The sequence below is a fragment of the Osmerus mordax genome, chromosome 4 (genome assembly GCF_038355195.1).
Source record: "Osmerus mordax isolate fOsmMor3 chromosome 4, fOsmMor3.pri, whole genome shotgun sequence".
In the NCBI taxonomy this organism is placed as follows: Eukaryota; Metazoa; Chordata; class Actinopteri; order Osmeriformes; family Osmeridae; genus Osmerus; species Osmerus mordax.
In genome coordinates this window covers 2,379,617-2,397,970 of record NC_090053.1, presented here as the reverse complement: position 1 = coordinate 2,397,970, position 18,354 = coordinate 2,379,617, and the positions used below count along the sequence as shown (strand labels likewise).

General features: G+C 44.1%; 2 protein-coding genes across 3 annotated transcripts; both read right to left on the bottom strand.

The window, feature by feature from the left end:
- Positions 1 to 205: 205 nt before the first annotated feature.
- Positions 206 to 13,228, bottom strand: LOC136941762 (unconventional myosin-Va-like). 2 transcript variants are annotated; one of them, XM_067234347.1, is made up of 40 exons: positions 13,079 to 13,228; positions 12,651 to 12,761; positions 12,035 to 12,206; positions 11,570 to 11,714; positions 11,278 to 11,431; positions 11,055 to 11,198; positions 10,688 to 10,769; positions 10,237 to 10,344; positions 10,003 to 10,109; positions 9,508 to 9,773; positions 9,342 to 9,423; positions 9,118 to 9,258; positions 8,881 to 9,006; positions 8,520 to 8,603; positions 8,128 to 8,232; positions 7,949 to 8,046; positions 7,707 to 7,793; positions 7,415 to 7,523; positions 7,104 to 7,315; positions 6,727 to 6,883; positions 6,204 to 6,443; positions 5,760 to 6,008; positions 5,510 to 5,603; positions 5,277 to 5,419; positions 5,061 to 5,171; positions 4,834 to 4,968; positions 4,663 to 4,719; positions 4,351 to 4,578; positions 4,130 to 4,212; positions 3,949 to 4,026; positions 3,552 to 3,750; positions 3,367 to 3,460; positions 3,128 to 3,262; positions 2,717 to 2,871; positions 2,538 to 2,627; positions 2,289 to 2,439; positions 1,845 to 2,127; positions 1,398 to 1,572; positions 1,167 to 1,247; positions 206 to 1,060 (listed from the first exon to the last, which is right to left on the bottom strand). In XM_067234347.1, the coding sequence occupies exons 1-40, from the start codon at positions 13,103 to 13,105 to the stop codon at positions 908 to 910; spliced, it is 5,451 nt and encodes a 1,816-aa protein (XP_067090448.1). In that variant the 5' UTR covers positions 13,106 to 13,228; the 3' UTR covers positions 206 to 907. The 2 variants fall into 2 exon arrangements, with proteins under 2 accessions (XP_067090448.1, XP_067090449.1); XM_067234348.1 differs by having other exon boundaries at positions 5,061 to 5,168.
- Positions 13,229 to 13,578: 350 nt separating this feature from the next.
- On the bottom strand, positions 13,579 to 15,244 carry arpp19b (cAMP-regulated phosphoprotein 19b). Its single transcript, XM_067234764.1, has 3 exons — positions 15,070 to 15,244; positions 14,510 to 14,632; positions 13,579 to 14,417 (listed from the first exon to the last, which is right to left on the bottom strand). Exons 1-3 carry the CDS (start codon positions 15,112 to 15,114, stop codon positions 14,244 to 14,246), a joined length of 342 nt encoding a protein of 113 aa, XP_067090865.1. The 5' UTR covers positions 15,115 to 15,244; the 3' UTR covers positions 13,579 to 14,243.
- Between the last annotated feature and the right edge of the window lie 3,110 nt (positions 15,245 to 18,354).

Below are 18,354 nucleotides of genomic sequence, written 5' to 3'. Positions count from 1 at the left end.
CCCAGTAGTCTTGTGACAACTGCTTGACATTGTGGGTGTGATCGTTTGAACAAGGACTCAGACAACAAAAGGAACAGGATACATACCTCAGCAAGTCTGTTGTCAGTCGCTAAGCGATTGCTCAGAGACTCATTAGAAAGCTGTAGATGTAGTCAGCTGTACATTAGCACAATCTACTCAAACAAATAGATTTAATGATCTTTTATTCAACTGTAGTCATACATTATAAAAGGTGGCAGTGCATGAGAACACCATTAAGAAGGAATTTGCTAAGAAAGCAAGGCACAAATACTGTATGAAGCAGACGATGAGACTGGCTGGATCCAGAGGCTGTGAAAGTGCTCCTCAAACAATTTATTGACTTCATCAGAAGGCAATAAATGCAACACTGTATGTATTCAGTATCAGCCACATAATCAAATATTTCAGAAATGTAAAGGATATCCCTTAACTCTGAACTATATCTGATCTGTATAAAAGCTGTTGTATGGTTTGCTTAGCACTGAAAGCCCCGCTTTCACCAATATCAACTGCAAAATGTGCAGGAAAAACATTCTTGAGATTAGCTCTTCACCTATGGTATAATAAATACTGTTCTCAGGGTGGAAGTCAAATGAATCAAAATCCTTTCAATTTAAAACGATGCTGTAACATTTTATATAATCCCAGTGCCTATACATGGCAAAAAGCATAAATTGTGCCAATAAAATACATACATGTAGAAAATATTAAATTTACTATAATGTGTTTGGTGAAGTATAAGCAATATTCATTCTTCCATGTATTCAGGACAATTGTTTATCTATTAAAGCTGATATAATCCCTGCATGGTTTACAGTATATGGGTGGGAAATGGCTTGTCTTTGGTACGAATGGTGGTTCCCTGCATTCACAGCTGTCAGGGGTCTTAAATCCGGATGAGGAAGTCCAGGTTGAGACTGCTGGGGATCTGGATGGTCTCCAGGGCAATGGTAGAGGGTGCAAATGTAAAAGTGATGGAGAATATCTTCCTGGAGTCCATGAGCAACATTGGAGAATCAACTCGGTCTTTCAAAAGGGTCTGAGAAATGGCAAACCAAAATATAAAATCATACATTTATCAACAACAACAAAAGAAGAGTGGATATGTACTACCTTCACAAATGCAAAACACAACTTTGACATACCTGTATAGTTTGGATAAATTTCACCGAAACTCGTTCCTCAAATTCCATTACTGGGGTGTACAGGTTCAGCACTTTCACAATCTGATGAGAGCAAACATATTTAGAGAGCTTTAAACTACTCTGTTTTACTCAGGAAAATAATACAAATGTAAATATGGGTAATAACTGGGTAAACACACAAGAAAAGCCTCTGATTATGCCTGCAATCCCTTTACTGGCCACACACTTTACCTGTGATGTGGTGAGGGCGCTACACATGGTGCTGATGGCTTTGGCGTCTTCCTCCGTTTTCTTCTTCACCTGCAGCAGCTGTGCGGCCTGGATGAGGGGCTCCAGGGTCTCCTTGGCACCACTGCTGATCAGATCCCTCTCCACCAGCCACTCCTCCAACTGCCACACGTTATACCTGAGGAGACCCAGAGACCAGGGTCAAACTCAGACATTTACATTTTATATTTAGTCATTTAGCAGATGCTCTTATCCAGAGCGACTTACAGTAAGTACAGGGACATTCCCCCGAGGCAAGTAGGGTGAAGTGCTTTGCCCAAGGACACAACGTCATTCGGCAAGGCCGGGAATTGAACCGGCAACCTGATTAATCCGACCCCCTTTAGACACGACAAACCCTCCACACCACAGAGGGGCGCTAGCACAGCCGGAGCCTGACCCCTGTGTTACCTGATCTGCAGGCCTTTGCTCCAGGAGCACATGTCTTTCCGCAGCAGCAGGTTGTTGAGGGTGACGGAGCAGATGATGTAGAACTGCTGCTTGACCACCTGCTTGATGAGCTCGGGGTCCATGCCGTGCTGGGTCATGGAGGCGTGGAAGAGGCTGAGCTGCTGCATGATGGTATCCACGGTGTGGGCATCCTCCTCGGGGAAGCTGGAGGTCCTCTTCCTGAGACCTGTTGGCTTGGCTCCAAGCACTCCCTGGATGGTCTCATGTTCCAGCATACCTGAGACTGCATGTTTAAAAAAGTTAAAGAAATTGAAATGTTTGGGGGGTTAAAATCAAATTAATTACAGAACTTTAGAGGCATGTTTTTGTTTTTTTGTTATTTAATTTTTTTAAGACTTTTATTTATGATTTGTTTTTAGTTGTTGAAGGTAACAGGCCTTTTACCTATCATTGGGTGAAGGATCTCCTCCATACACTTAACAAGCTGCTGGTAGATCTGGATTGCTAGGTCACTCAGAACCTGATGGTACTCTGACAGGTCGAAGTTGGAAAGACAGTGCTCATTCTGTCTGGGAGTGTTGAACTTGATAAACGCCTGCACAAAGGTGAAGCAGAAACCCAACAGGTATTAATGGACGGCGCATGGGGTAGTTAACCCAGTGCTAGCATCACTATCAGTGTCCTCCAGCTTACCTCCTCTCCACTGTACTGCTTCAGACAGTACAGGAACCGGCATGTGTTGGCCAACCAGAAAGACACTGTGTCGAAGTCGTCACCTCTCCTCTGTGAGACAAAATGGACACTCTCAAAAACACTTCAGACCCAGCGCGCTTGCCGTGCTACTCGCTCTGCGGGGGACAGCGTCCCCCTACCTTGATCACGCCCTTCACGCTGTTGATGGTGGTGTTCAGCAGGGTGCTGACTCTCTGGTCGTCGTTGGCATAGTCGGCGTGGCGCAGGCACATGAAGAGGATGAAGGCAGGAAGCCCAGGCACCAAGTTGACAGCCACGCCGCGAGGCTTCAGGTCTGACGGACACACGAAAACAACTTGAATACATTTTATTCTTTCAGCTGATGGTTTTATCCAAAGCGACGTGCAAATAGTACAGTGGAAGATCCAAGGGTCTGAAGAACATTGTTCCAACACTATTTTGGTGGTTAAAGTCTAGGAACGGTCTGTTTTTTTTACAAGCCACGTCACTCACATCAGGACATTAGAAAACATTGGGGCAGTTTCCAAACTTGGACCACTGGTTAGTGTGCTTTAGACAGGTAAACATACCGATGACTAGGTTTTTCAGCAGACGGCTCTCATCCCCTCTCTTGTACTCCAGCATGCCCTGGAAGTCCTTCTCCTTGCGGCTGATACTGGCCCGGTGGACCGACTGAGAGGGAACACTCTCCTGCAGCCCTCCAGCTACACACAGCAAAAACCAGATCATGACCGGGTCTTGTTCCAAAACAATTTCAAGCATACCTGTGATTTGTCTTTAGTTTTTACGTGACCCTATGAAAGCATACCTTCAAACTCCTCCAGCTTTTTCACGTAGAGTTTAAGCTGTTTCTTGAGTTTGCGTATGACCTTGTCCTGCTTCCCCTGCTGTTCCATTAGATCCTACACGATGACAACACAGGCGAAGGTCAAACATGCTGCATCGATGTGAAATACCGTCCGCCCAGCGCAGAGTTGTGGGGGACGCCCGTACCAGGTTCTCGTTGGTGAGGCGTGTCATCTCGTGCTGGAGGCCGGCGTCGATGCGAGCGCCCTGGGGCAGGTGGAGGCTCTGGGCCATGAGCTGCTGCTGCTGCCGGTTGTCTTCCCTCGCCTTGCGCACCTCCTCACGCATCTCCTCACACTCCTCCTCGTGACTCCTGTCCTGCAGCCGCAACTGGGCCTCCAGCACCCTGCAGGAGGAGGTGAAGGGCGACAGGAGAGGGAGACCACAAGGGTAAGAGACAAAATAAATATCTCTATTTTATTTTTTTCACCACCTGTGTGAATGGTGTCAATCAGTGTCCAACAGAGTAAGTCTGTTGTTGTGTCAGTTTCTACTCCAATTCATGTTAAGAAAGAATATGTTTTCCGGTTGCAGTGTTTCATACCGGTTTGTCTCCTTTAGCCCCTCGTAGGCCAGCCAGAGCTCTCCATCCTCGTTCAGAGTGTGGACGTCAGGAGCGGATCTGAGAAACGTGAAAACAAAAAAAAGAAGTAAGCAAATGTCAACCAAAACATCCAGGAAGTGGATGGGGTGGAGGAGGAGGAGGAGGCCAGAATCAGAATTACCTGTCAGACTTATGTGGATGTATAGACGGCAGTGGGATCTCACTAATATCCTTTAGATTCAGCCCTTCTCCCAACATTGAGTCCTACATAGAATCAAAATAACTCTTAAACCATATATACACACACACACACACAACATTTTATCTCTCTCCAAAAATCCAACCATATCATGTGAATTACAGGACCTTTTTTTGAACAAAGGCTTGAGGTAAAACACCTACCTTGTGTTTGAGCGCCTCCTGGCGCACCAGATGGGAGCGGAGAAGCAGCACCTCCTCCTTGCGCATGTCCAGCTCCTCGTTGGAGGTGTTGAGCTGCTCCAGCAGCACCTTGTAGGGCAGGGAGCCGGGACTAGGGGACGCTGGAGAGCCACAGTCCTCGGTCAGGGACTGACGCAGCTCGTCCAAGTCCTGCTTCAGCTTCTTATTCTCAGACTCCAACTCCTGCCGCTGAAAAAGAGGTCAGAAGAAGGGCCTCCCATACCCATCTACAGAGCCTGTCTCTTCCGGAACAATCTACGAGTCCATCCTTACCTTGAGAGCCTCCATGTCCAGCTCAGCCCTACCAGCGGTCTTCTGCTCCTCGGCCTCCTGTAGCAAGAAGCAGAAACGCCATCAATAAAACAAGACCAACTGCACAGTGATGTAGACGTGTGTGATAAACTTCGTTCGACTCCTCCTAGGTGGTGGTCTGGCGTCCAGCACCTTGGCCTTGTTAATCTGGGCGTCCTCTCTCCGGTCCAGCTGGCGCTGCAGACCCTGCTTGTCCTGCTCCAGCTCCTTGACTCTCCACTGCAGCTTCAGAAGGACCGGCATGTCCACAGCAGTCTCGGTCACATCCTGGCCAATGGCAAATAAAACCCTGTTCAGGTACTTGTGTTCCTTGCTTGAGTTAACGCAGCAAATTCCTGCTCGTGTTGGACACCTCGTACCTCGCTTCGTACAGAGCTGTCCTCTGGGAATCCAGAACTTTGGGTGCCCTCTGACCCGTTGCTGCTGTAGTTGGAGTCTGTTCTCCTGTGCCCAGGCTTGCGTGTGCCCTGCTGAGAGAAAAATATTACTCATGGACAGCCAAACCAAGCAGTACCGCTTCGGTGTGTGTGTGTTTGTGTGTGAGAGGGTTCCATCCAAGCATGAATGTCTCTCACCACACTCAGTCTCATCTCATCCTTCAGGTCACCGTAGCGTTCCTCCAGGTGCAGGTGTTCACTCAGCAGACTCTGGTAGCGGGAGCGCTCCTCTGTCAGGTCTCTCTCCATTTGCTGGCTGTTTGCCACCTCGGCCTTGATCTCTGACCGGGCCAATGGGTGACACACGTCACAAACACTCACCTGGGCACTTAACAGGACCTCATTAGTGATAAGATGTCATCATTGCAGACCTGAAATCTGCTGGTCCCGTTCCTCGATCAGCTGATTCAGGTCGTTTCTCTCGCTGTTCATCAAGCTGTTTTTGGCATTCAACTCTGCCAGAGACTGGGGGTCAAGGCAAATTAAAGTGCCAAGCTGCTACAATTTTGTACTGCACAAATTCAGATGATCCAAATACAAATATTTGGCATGTGAGCACACTGGTTGTTCCAGTGCCTGTGGGGTTGAATCATAAACCAGACTGAGACGTGATCGACCTACCTGCTCCATTTTCTGCTTGTAGGTCTTGGCCTGCTCCTCTACGGCCTCCTTCTCCCCGCGGGTGGTCTCCAGCTCCTGACGGAGGAAGGACAGCTGTTCCAGGAGGGAGGGGACCCTCTCCGCCTTGCCCCGGGCCTCTTCCTCCGCCGCACGCAGGCGCTCCACCTCCCTCCCCAGCCTCTCGCTTTCGCCGGCCTGGGACCTCTCCTGGCCACCCAGCCTCTCACTGAGCTCTCTGTTCTCCTTGTGCTGTAGGGGGGGAGACACGCAGACTAACCATGTGACACGACACAACTCCCTCTACCTCAGAACGTTGTTGTTTTCCCAGCTTGGGTACATCATAAACCAAACAGCTAAAATACTCGATCCTGATTGGACAGATAACACCAAACATGGACACAGATGCAGTCGGCGGATGCCCATGTTTGCCGTGACGGAGCTCACCTGCTCGTCCACCCTGCGCTGCAGCTGCATGATCTTGTTCTCCATGCCTACGTTGAGCTTCTTGAAGTGCTCCACCGAGCGGGCCTCCACCTTCAGCTTCTTCAGCTGCCGCTTGGCGCTGAGGCGCCGGACGCAGCTCTGCAGCAGGACCACGGCCGCCAGGGTGCGCCTGTACCTGCGCCGGGCCAGCCAGCCTCGCACCCGCCTCTGGACCACCACAGCCTTGTGTTCATACAGCAGCTGAGGGAATGAGCACACACACACACACAGACACACACACATTCATGTGCAGACACACACAGTTTTTACTTCCTATCGTATAGTGTACAGAAATATGTAGACATACGCTGTATGCCCTCAATGATTTCCTGTACACCCACCATCAAATATGTGTCGTGAATTGAGGGTAAGAAATGACACAGGGAAGAGGAGCCCTTGGTACAGTACAATACAGTACTGTACGCCCACAACTTCCTACTAGACTACTTCATCACTCTTCATCATTTGTAGAGGTGTTATTTACCTTGTGATAGTGCTGTCTGGCCCTGTAGGCCCGTAGGTAGCACTGCACCGTAATGGCCGCCTGGCGCAGTTTCTGGTAACGCCTCCTGCTCGCCCACATCCGCACGTTTCTCTGAACGACGACTGCAGCCTTAGTCCGCCGCATAAACTTGACAAGACTGAGGGACACAGGCGAGATGGACTAAATACTAAATAATCCCTGACAGGCTACCAGGGAAAGAGATGTGGTAAGATGTCAAAGAAAGGGCCTCAGTCAGATTCAAACCCAGGCCCCTGCCTTAAGGTTCCCGCTCTTACCCTGTGAGCTACTGGGCCTCACAGTAAAGACTCTTAAAGGTTTTACATGATCAACATACCCACTGTGATGCCTGAACTCACCAACGGGCCTGATGGCCGCGTACATATCTCTGTAGTGTGACGGCAGCCGTCTTCATCCTCAGGTACTTCTTGCGGGCCACCCAGCAGCGGATGGTCTTCTGGATCCGGACACAGGCTTTCCGCAGTTTGTCTGAGCGCAACTTCTCCAGGTAGGCCACCTGGCCAGCCCGGAAGAAGATTTTGTTTTTGCCAAACTGGTACTTGTCCTGGTCCTTGAGACAAAGTAGAACATTGTTCAAGCTCTTTGTTCAAGATTTTTTACTTTTGCAAAAAACAATAGTTGTGCTTCAAGAAACCTTATTTACATGTACCTTAACTAATTTCTCCAGGACATTCTTGCAGGTCAGCTTCCTGTCCGAGAGAACATCTTTTTGTGTCATCAGAACCCGGTAGCGGCTGAAAAACTCTTGATAGGTCCACCTGCAATCAAGTCAACTGTCTGTCATTCAGCCTATGACAATCAAGTCAACTGTCTGTCATTCAGCCTATGACATGGAGCATTTTCAGGTACATACGGGGATGTTTGTGTTCATGTTCTGTATGTGGAGTGTTTGCATGCATGCGGTCATGCAGGAGACCATGGGCTGCATGCACAGGATGTACCTAGATGGGAAGCCCGCGGCCGAGATGCGAATAGTTTCCAAAACGCCACAGGCCCTTAGCTGCTGTACAGCCCTCACCGGATCCATCCTTACACAAAGAAACCACACATCACCGTTTCTCAATGGGCTCTTTCAAATCCCATGAGATAGAAAACAAGTATGGAGAAGGAAAAATGGGTTCTTCTAATCCAGTGTGTCTGAGAAGAATTTCATCTGTGGAGATAGGAGAGGAATCTTTCTCACGTGAAAGGAGTTTTGAGGTCATTGGGTTTGATGCATCGGACATAGTGGGGAGTGGTGGCGTTCAGGGTCTCCATCAGTAAGTGTAGAGAATTGCGAAACTGTAAAGAAAATGCAAGTTCAAGGAAGAGCTCTGGCTGCACGAAGCTACAATGACGAATCAGTCTGTCCTGCTCCCGTACTTGCAGGCCGACAGTCTTCTTGTGGTCCCTCTGGGCCTGACCAGACCGTGTCATTGCTGTGCTTGTGGGCCTCTCTTCCTGGAACAGCTCCAGCAGCAGCTCAAACTGCAGTGAAATACATCAATTATTCAGAACATATTAGGCTTCGACCTTTCCATAAGAGACTGAGCGCCCAGCAGGTGGCAGTGTTGCAGGGCCGCCCTCCCTCATTCTTCCCCTCACATTGTCCAGACTTGTTTCCACAGCTCTAACTTCTAGGGTGTGGGGTCTCAGCGCTACACAAGACAAGCTGACTAGTCAACCACTGAAAGCTGTGTGCACTTTTACACACGCTTTTACTGAGGGTGGAACCAGAGCGAGAGAGAGAGAGAGAAGAAATACCAAAACACAACCTTGCTTAGTTTCAGCACATTTATCTGTTCTTCATTGACTGTGTCCTTGTTCTTCTCCAGGAACCCTTCACACTGATACTCCACCTTAAAACCAGGAGAGACCAGACAACGGTTAGGGAAATGTTCACGTTGCTCAGATAAGACCGGAAGAGATTAAGCTCACTCTGCAACCTAATTGACCAGTGCTGTTCTGCAAGGAAACCTATTAACTCTGCTCATACCACACTGGATCACACGTATACCTCAGACAGTGAGCAGGAAATTACTTGTCACTGAAATCAATTCCACATCCTATTCACTTACACAACCACATGGTGGTTAGCACACGTACCAGAAGTTCAATCATTATGTTTGTGTTCACCTTGTCTGCAAAGTGTAGGATGATGAAGGCCTTGTTAGACATACGAGGCTTCTCAAAGTGAGCTTTCTGCTTCAGGAGGGTGTTGTAGAGTTTCTGGGCCCATGAGTCATTGGAACCTTTGGGCATCTATGGAAGGAAGGAAGGGGTTGACTCCAGCATTACTGGGCTTCCTCAAAACACACTCCTGTGGACGGCTTTACAGGCACAGTCAGCGTGGGTAGGAAATTATGCTGTTACTTTGCACTCCTCGTCCAGAAGATCCAGAACTCCCATCTTGGCTTCAATCAGGTCGATGCACGGCTGGTTATCAGAGAAGTCAATCAGCGTCCAGGGAATCTGCTCCTTCAAGTACTCCTCCTGCTCCAGCTTGAACACGTGCTGGGCAGAGGATCAGGGCACAGTCAGCCACATGCTATAATTCGGATATCCATTACTGATATGCACACAAGATAGAGACCAACCATGTTAAACTGTTGCTGAAGCTTCTCATTGGCATAATTTATGCAAAACTGCTCAAAGCTGTTGACATCAAATGTTTCAAACCTGAAGAGAAAAAGACAGTAGAACTAAAGTAAGTCTTAACAACAACAAAAAAAGAAAAATGAACAAGAATGAACGAAAACACACCCATAAATGTCTAAAACCCCGATGAATGAGTGCTGCTTGCTGGCAGACTGCAAGGCTTCGTTGATATGATTGACGATCCAGGAGAAGAGTTTCGCGTAGATGTGTTTAGCGAGGGCATCTCTGGCGTTGACGGCGTTCACCTTGGAGAAAGGCTTAACGTAGACCTCAGTTGTAGTCTTCAGCTTGCTGTGACACAACCAGTGGGCCATGTCCTGATAGGGCACACCCAGCAGCTCACAGAACACAGTCAGGTGACTGTTGTCAGGCTGAAATCACATCAATTTGAATACATAGTTGGTTAGAGCTTTAAGGTATCCTCAATAAATGGTTACCGGCATAAAAAGGTTGAAAAAAGTGTTCCTTACATAAACAAGTCAGAGCAATATAGTAAATCTTCCTGTTAACATCTATAGAAACACGTGGAACCCACGTGGAACCCACGTGGAACCCACGTGGAACCCACGTGGAACCCACGTGGAACCCATGTGGACTTACCAAGATGGTGCTTCTGTCTCCACTACTATCCTTCACCTCCACATTGCCCAGATGAAGAACCGCAGCAAGGATTTGAAATACTGCGATTTGATATGCTTCACTGATTCCTAAAAGTAAAACGTTTTCAAGAATAAGTGTAGGCTGTGTGACTACAAACCTGAACTTTGGGTTTCTTAAAAAAGGTAGGACTTTTGTACAATTTGACTACCCCCCTCCTCAGTTGTGAGGACTTGCCCAACAATGAGAGAGCCTTCCTGGTGCTGTACATCTCCTTGGCGTCATCAACTCCTTCTATCACTGGGCTGCGACCATGGTTAGTACAGTGGAAGTCTTCTGCGCTACCTTCATTTCATCACACAAAACATATTTCTATAAAAGTCAATGTACAGGTACAGTGGCCATAGCTCCGTGTGTTTCTTGTCATTCAGACTTGTGACATGTATTAATATATGTTTTTTTAACAAGATTTCATAGGTGATTTCATACACAGAGAGCAACCAGAAAGGGTGTAAACTACAGTGGATGTAACCAAATCAAAAGCCCATGGGGTAATTTGGGAATCCTCTGTTTAACATGGCAGAGTCATTTTGGGCATGGCACTTTACACTCCAGGACAGGGTGGTTTTCCCACAGTATGATAACAACAGCTTTTTAATTGGCCAGATCGTTTAGACAAATGCCGTACCCAACTTCAAAGCTTTGAACTCTTGAAGATGGGAGGAGGCACACAGCTGGTAGAAAATGTGATAATTCCTCTCTCCATGCGCCTAAGAAAAAAAAAAAACACTGACATTTTAAATCTATGAAATTTCTAATAAGAGGTTGTAAAGATAGAAATGACATAATTGCTTTGTGTCTTTTTCTGATTATAGATTAGTTAGAAGCAGACCAGGATAATCAAATTAATATATAATATTAATATTAATTAATATATATATATATATACAAAGCAAGATATCTAAGGATATCCCGTCCAGCTGTGGCAAGTTAGGCCCGAGAGTGGGCATCAGACAGATGCTCACACTATGCGAATGATCAAAAGGCCCACTCACCTGGAAAACGACTCTAGATTTCTCAAGGAGGTACGTTCTCATGTTAGCCCCAATAATGTGATGCTTCTTGTCAAAGCCAATCTCGATGTACTTCCCAAAGCGACTGCTGTTGTCATTTCTGGTTGTCTTGGCGTTTCCTATCGCCTAGAGGAGAAGCAGAAAGGACGCAGTGTGTCATGCAGTCATGCTACAGGCACATGAACCTAGATGGATGGTTTCTAACCTCCATGATGGGGTTGGAGGCCAAGACCCTGTCCTCGATGTTGGCATCGCTGGAGCTGCTGACTGTGGCAAAGTAACGCATGGCATACTTGGCAGAGACAGTTTTTCCAGCACCCGACTCTCCACTCACGATGATGGACTGATTCCTTTCATTTCTGTAGGAATGAGTAGTCGTTCGTTGTTTGATGTGAAATTTCATTAGGACCTTGGAATTATGAATCTAATGAAGACACACAAAAAATCTGAAAATAAAAAAACTTTTCCATCTAAACAGAATGCTACTTGTGACAAACCTGGCCATCTGTTTGTACGCTTCTTCAGCAACAGCAAATATATGAGGGTCCATGTCCCCCATGTTTTGTCCACTGTAGGCATTGATGATGTCAGAGTCATAAATAGGTAGACTCTCATAGGGATTGATGGCAACCAAGACAATGCCTGAACACATCAACAAATAAGTATGAATACAGTGAATCCATATGCTAGTCTGACAGTTAGTATTAACTGTTTCCTTACACACACAGACACGTGATGGGGATTCTATTTCAAATAAATAACGGGGTTTCAATTTCTATATTACAATAGTCACTTGTGTAAAACCTCAGTACAGTCCTATCAATTGGCATTGTTGTAAGTTGAATATAGAGTCTAACTCAATGATCAGCATGAACAAGAGATTATGTCAGACAGTACAGTGAAAGAGACTCCAAAGTCTACACTGACGCAGATAGTGAATCTACAGAGGAATGGTTCTTTACCACAGTATGTGTAAATCAACTTGGAGTCGATAAAGCGCACTTTGAGGTTGTGGAGGACAGCAGGCTCGTTGAGGTAGCTGAGTGCTGTGAGGTCGTTCTCCCCCACCAAGATGTCAGGATTTCTTAAGTAGGGTAAACTTTGGGTCTGGGGGTCAATTTTGTGTTCCACATTCTGGAAAGAGACAAAAGAGTTTCAATGAAATCGACAAAACATGTTTTAGTAGAGTAATTTGTGTAGATATTACAAATTAATTCTGCCCCCAGTCAGTATTCACTTTAACTAGCCACAGCAGATAATACGTTGCACTTATTTTCATAGTTATCTGGAGTCGGTCTAGCCTACATGACCAAACACGAAGGTACATTGGCAGAGTGCAGCAGCTTAAGGCACTGGAGAAATGATGATGCATAGAACACATTAATTACATTTGGAGAAGTTTCTTCTAAAGAGCATGCAGTCTCTTCTATGGCCACGATTTGTCCAAGTGGCCCAGTTATTTCAAATTCAACCATAGGTCATGTTTTCCTACCTCTCACCAACAGGAAGGAAACTATGAACATTGGACAAATTCACTCGACCCCGCCCGACCAGCAACCTGCCCTGATCCCTTCTTACCGTGCCATCCTCGAGCTGGAGATGGATAACTTTGTCCCCCGGGGTGTAGTCTCTCGTGAGCTCTGCTGACTTCCACACCTCTGCTGCATCTGGAAGCCATACTCGGACATTCTGAGAGACAGAAGCACAGGTCATGACACAGCTGCCTATTAGCAGCGAATACCTTAAATGTCAGTAGGCGCATACTCAATTTGTTGTTTACGGTACCTATTTAATTACAATCATTTATAATTAAAAACAAAACAATACCACGTCCGTGTTCAAATGTAACTATACGTTGCTTTAGAACCATGTAGCCTTTTTTCTGCCACTGCGTTATTTAGAAAACAGTTATTCGCTCAATTCTACCTGAAATATAAAACTAACAGACAGACCATCCCGGTGAATCAATGAGAAACTGTATGTCAACTAATCTAGTATTAACCTACCTTCGAATACAGCTCTGAGGCTGCCATCGCACTAACTCTGCTTTAATCCGTCTTCAGTTCAACTCTCTTCTGCAATTGAGACACAGTGTGTGGGCATAATCCATTTTCGTAGCAAATGTGGACAGAAGAGTTGCAGCTCTCCTGTTTCGAGTTTTGCCAACACATACTTTTCCAACACAGAACTTTGTGCATTGTGGGTAGCTACAGCTGGCCAGCGTGCCGTGGCACGTTTGCCTCGGGCGAGGGACGCGTGCCACGTAGTGGCCTGGAAAGGGTATTACATCGCATTGGACCGTTGAAAAAAATCATGTTTATGCAATATGAATGCAAAATTGTAGAAATTGATGGTCGCTGTCAACGATTATACTTATTCAACATTACATTTGAGTCAAACAAACCTCCCATGTATTTGCTGATGACTCGTGCAGTTATGTGTGCACTTGACTCAGTATTTAAAACGTTTTGTTTCACATGTTTTCAATTAAAAGTCAGAGCCCCAATATTGTGCAAAACTATTTTATTTACAAAACAAATGGCACAAGGTGACTGTACAGTAAATGCACATGCACACTCCAGATAATTCATTTTAGTGAGTTGCTTGACTACAAAACCGCTTCATTCACAGAGATTCTCACTGGAGTGAGCAAATATTGCCCGAGAAAAACAGTGGTTCATTACTGTTAAGGCCATTTTAGAAGTCAAGATGAGATGCATGTCCACAGCAGCCTTTGAAAATCAATGTCACAAATATTAATTGTAACAAGACCACCTAAGAAGGGCTATGTCCAAACCATTTTCAATGCATTCAACAAAGAATATAGCGATAGGGGGTAGATATAATCCAAAACAACAACATTATTTCACAATTCTAATAGGAGGCGCGATGCAAAATGTAAAAACAGTAGCAGAACGGGGCTTCTCTCCAACAGATTGGGATGACTTTCAACCAGTCACTATATTAGATTTCAGAAAAAGTCCTACACATCGTGTCAATAATTTCTAGTTCTATGAGAGAGTTGTGTGGCATACATATTCTGGTTGATTAAACAGTGCTTTCTCAATTCTTATCAAGGAGATACACGACGACAAAGGATGGGTTGGCCAATATGTAGACGTGAAGGGCCGGAATGGTAACAAAACAGTTGACGTCACAGAACCTTTCAATTCAACCAGCCAGCTTGCTGGCCACAATCGACGGCTTTCTCTGGGGCAGATCTTGAGGCGTTGGGATGTGGTCCCCCGTAATTTCAGCCTTTTCCGTTGTGGCCGTTGGCACTTGTTTGCTCTTACCCTTGGCTTTCGCCATATTGTAGTCCCCAGAATCAAAGTACTTTTGATGCTGCGTGTATAAAGTGGACATGACAGTTATGAAAATTGTAATTTAATTGTCTTGAATTGAGGACTACATCCAAAAAGTTATACCACACATACCCCTTTCTGAAGTCGTTTCCTGAGAAGGTCAGATCCTCCGGGTTTGGCACCAAGATGAGGATACCGTGCCTTCAGTTTCGCCTCCTCGGCCTTCTCTGGACTTACAACTTTATCATCCATTTCCTACAGCAAAGCAATGTAAAGAATTGTATCGTTGAGTTGTGCACGAGTGGCATATTTTGGCCTAGGCAGTTGCTAGCTACAGAGCCAACGATCAAGCTACCGCCAAGCTGCACCGACAAACAACCACCACCAGGAGGAAGGCAGCTAGCTGACTAGAGTCGCTAGATGCTACGTCGTGCAGTAAACTGATTGTTGAAAGGAAATGTTTTCGTTTGATTAATCGTTATGATATGAAAACCATGAATGCTACCGTTTGTCTTATAATCCAAAACGTTGAAGCAGGTACATGTCTAGTGATTAGTCATCATGGCCCCAGAGTTAGTGTTAGCTAGTTAACGTTAGCCAGCTACTGTTAAATGGTGGTTAGCTGGCAAGCTAAATGTTAGCTTGCGGCATGCATCTCGACAACATAAAATACAATGCAGTAAATTATTCACCTGCTGTTCCTCAGTTGTCCGTGTTATATCACTTCCCTCAGACATAGCTATCAAAGTATAACTCCCTGATACTGACGCTGTTTGCAAAATGTACCAAGCTAGCAAGTTGACACCCTACCAACTCCAATGAAACGATGCTCCAGCTACCAACTTTACCCCAGCACCTGCGCAGTTCAGCGTTTGTGGCTGGAAAATACTTCTACGTCACTATTTCCACACTTCCCTAGGATTTTATTTCGAATTAAATAAAAACGGGAAAATATTAGTTTATCACTTTCTCATGTATTTCTGTACTATTATTATGTAGAATAACCAAATCAAGCTAAAAAAAATTCCTTCAGGCTGTCATGTCTTAAGCAATGATCTGCAAATCCATACTGACCAAACATTTGACATGAACCATTGAGTGATATGATTATGTATGTAGTTCACACGACAACGTCTCTTTAGTATATACAATTCAGACTCCCATTCAGATCTCCGAGTTTAAACCATGAGGCAAAACACAATATCTCAGCCATTTAATACTAAAGCCACAAAATATCATAAAACTGATTAAACCACATAACTATAGGCCTAATCCATATACCTTTCCAATAAAACGGCAAAAAAACAAAACAAGATTAAATAAAAAAGCAAACCATACTGATAAAACCAAGTTGGATATAAAAACCTCTAAGAGCATATATGTTGAAAATAAAACTGAAATATTAAAAGTAGCCTACATACGATATGTACGATAATGAGTACGTTGTGAAAATAGGCCTACACGTTTTTTAAGGAACGTTTCTTGGGGATGTGTGCACGGGGACCAAAGTACAGTACACAGGGGTCGATACAGAATATTTACTGGTGAATACCGCATTAAAAGAATTAACACTGCGTAGGCTACCTTGCAGTTGTTTCGTACAAATCTCATTCCATGCCCCGGATAAACAGGCCCAGAACTAAAGTAGCACTTTTCAACGCAATTTTTTTAAACGACTAACGTTTTTACGTTTACGTTATCTATTTGCTACAGTTAGCTTCTTCGTATATATTCTTCTTTGTACAGTAGTGTTAATGGAAGATTGCCACAATGTTTAGGAGGGGCATCACCGCCACCTACTGTTGAGTTGGGTTATGTGTAGGCTACAGTTGCGAGCGCCAAGGCTGGCCAAGGCTTTGGGGCCCTTTGCATGGCGGGAATGGTGACGTGATGGGAAAGGTGACGGGACAAGTGAAATAGGGCCGCCCAAAAAGTATCTGCCATACGTTTAGTTTTTAATATAGTATATTTTATTAAAGTAGTATATCAATGATTAACATGTCAAGTCACAGTCCCAATTTGACAGGATACAGAACAGACAGATGCAGAACAGTCAGGCATTCAGGTCAAGGGAATATTTTCTCATTCGCCTTTTAGGTCTCTTCCTTAAAAAAAGGTTTAGAGGGATCATTAGTTTGCTTGGGGGCAAGTTCGTTGAGGGTATTGTTTGCTTACTAATTTCTGAATTTGTGCAGCAGTAACTTACTAACTGAAGTCGAGAACGTCTCTTCAAGAAGGCTACAATTTATTTTATTTTCTCTCAAACCTTATATCTTGACATTCAGACATAGACATCAATTATGTCTATGTCTGAAATGTATCCAGTAGGCTACACTATCAAAAACAGATAACACTGCAAATTGATGTAGTCTATTATGAAGGAATGTATCACATTAAACACGGTGCAGCTAGGCTACTACAAGAGAGGTTGAGCCTTTTTCAAGTTATTTTTATTTAAATGGTGAAAATAACTTTAGAGAATCAAAAACTTTGGTTGGTAGTGACTTTGTGCTTTCATACAAGATAAAAACACTATGTTAGAAATTTAAAATAAAATACATGAGGTGGTAAATAATGTGAATATTGAAAAGCATGTAATTACAAAAGCATAAGTTAAATAATAACAAAAAAGGGCAAAATAAAATGTTTGTTTAGCCCTTAGCCTGAATAGTCCTGAGTTTATGACACTGCATTCCACAAGCAACAAGGATATAGTCTAAAAACACTCTTTCAGAATCCACATATTCAGATGAGAAAATACTTCCAATTGTAATCTGAAAAAAGTTTAAAACATGATGATGCTAAAAAAAAGAAAGTCACAATGTAACCGTTTTTACAGCTCTCAGATGAAGTTTCACTAACACAATCCAACTGAACAACTTGACCTCTTAAGTTCAAACAAAATGTATTGGCATCCACAAAATGTATTCAGCCTTTCTATAACAATCAAAACGTTTGAAAATTATATCACATTATGCAAATACTGTGTTCAAATTCAAACCAAAAGTAATGAACAAATAACAGATTAAACATTTCTTTGGTTAGGATTGGTTGTGTCTCAAAGCTATAACATTTGATTATGTTGCTCTTCACTCAGAGGGTAATCATTTATAGTCAGACTCCTTGTTGTCGTCACACAGAACACAGCGTATAAAACCAATATTTCACCATGCATACATCACTTACAAACGGTCAATTGTGAAAGTTTAGATCTATAGAAGATAAACGGAAATTTAGAATCCACAACTGGATTGATCATCGGCCGTCACTGGGAATACACACTGGATCTTTGGTCTGACATGAGCAACATCTACTGAATGATTACAAGGATTATCTGAAGGAACAGCTCTACCCTCTGAGGAATAAGACAACTCTTTGGCATGGCGTAACCGTTGCATTTAGCAATGGTCTAAAAGGCAAATGGATGACTCATCTAAGAGACAAAGCTTTCACCAGGATAAAGCATCAATAAATGTACAATGATAAATGCATTCACGCTATCATTAAAAAAGAGATAACTTTTTTTTGGAAGAACAATATTTTGGCATACCCTCACATGTAGGTACTATAAAAGTAGTTTTTTTGGGTAACTTTTGAGTTTCTTTCGTATTCTTAAAAACTCATTCTTTGGGTATATTTTCTGTCTTTGGATGTTTTCATCATATGCAAATCCCTTTCCATATAAGGCCCTCTTTAAAGCTTTTTAAAGTTCAGTGCACTGGAAATGCCAGTCAAACTTTTTTTTTTGGTATGATCTTACTCAAATAAAAGTTGACAATATCTAATGCACTTCAATGTTGAAACAAAACACTAAAAATACAAAATTTAAAACTTTTCAACCTTTGAAAAACAATTTTCGGGAGAAACAGGAGTAACCTGAACAATAAGTCCTGAAGGACACAAATGCACAAAGGAAAACATGGCTTTTTGTGAAATAAACCGTGTCCCCTGAGTTAGAAGAAATACTGCACAACATA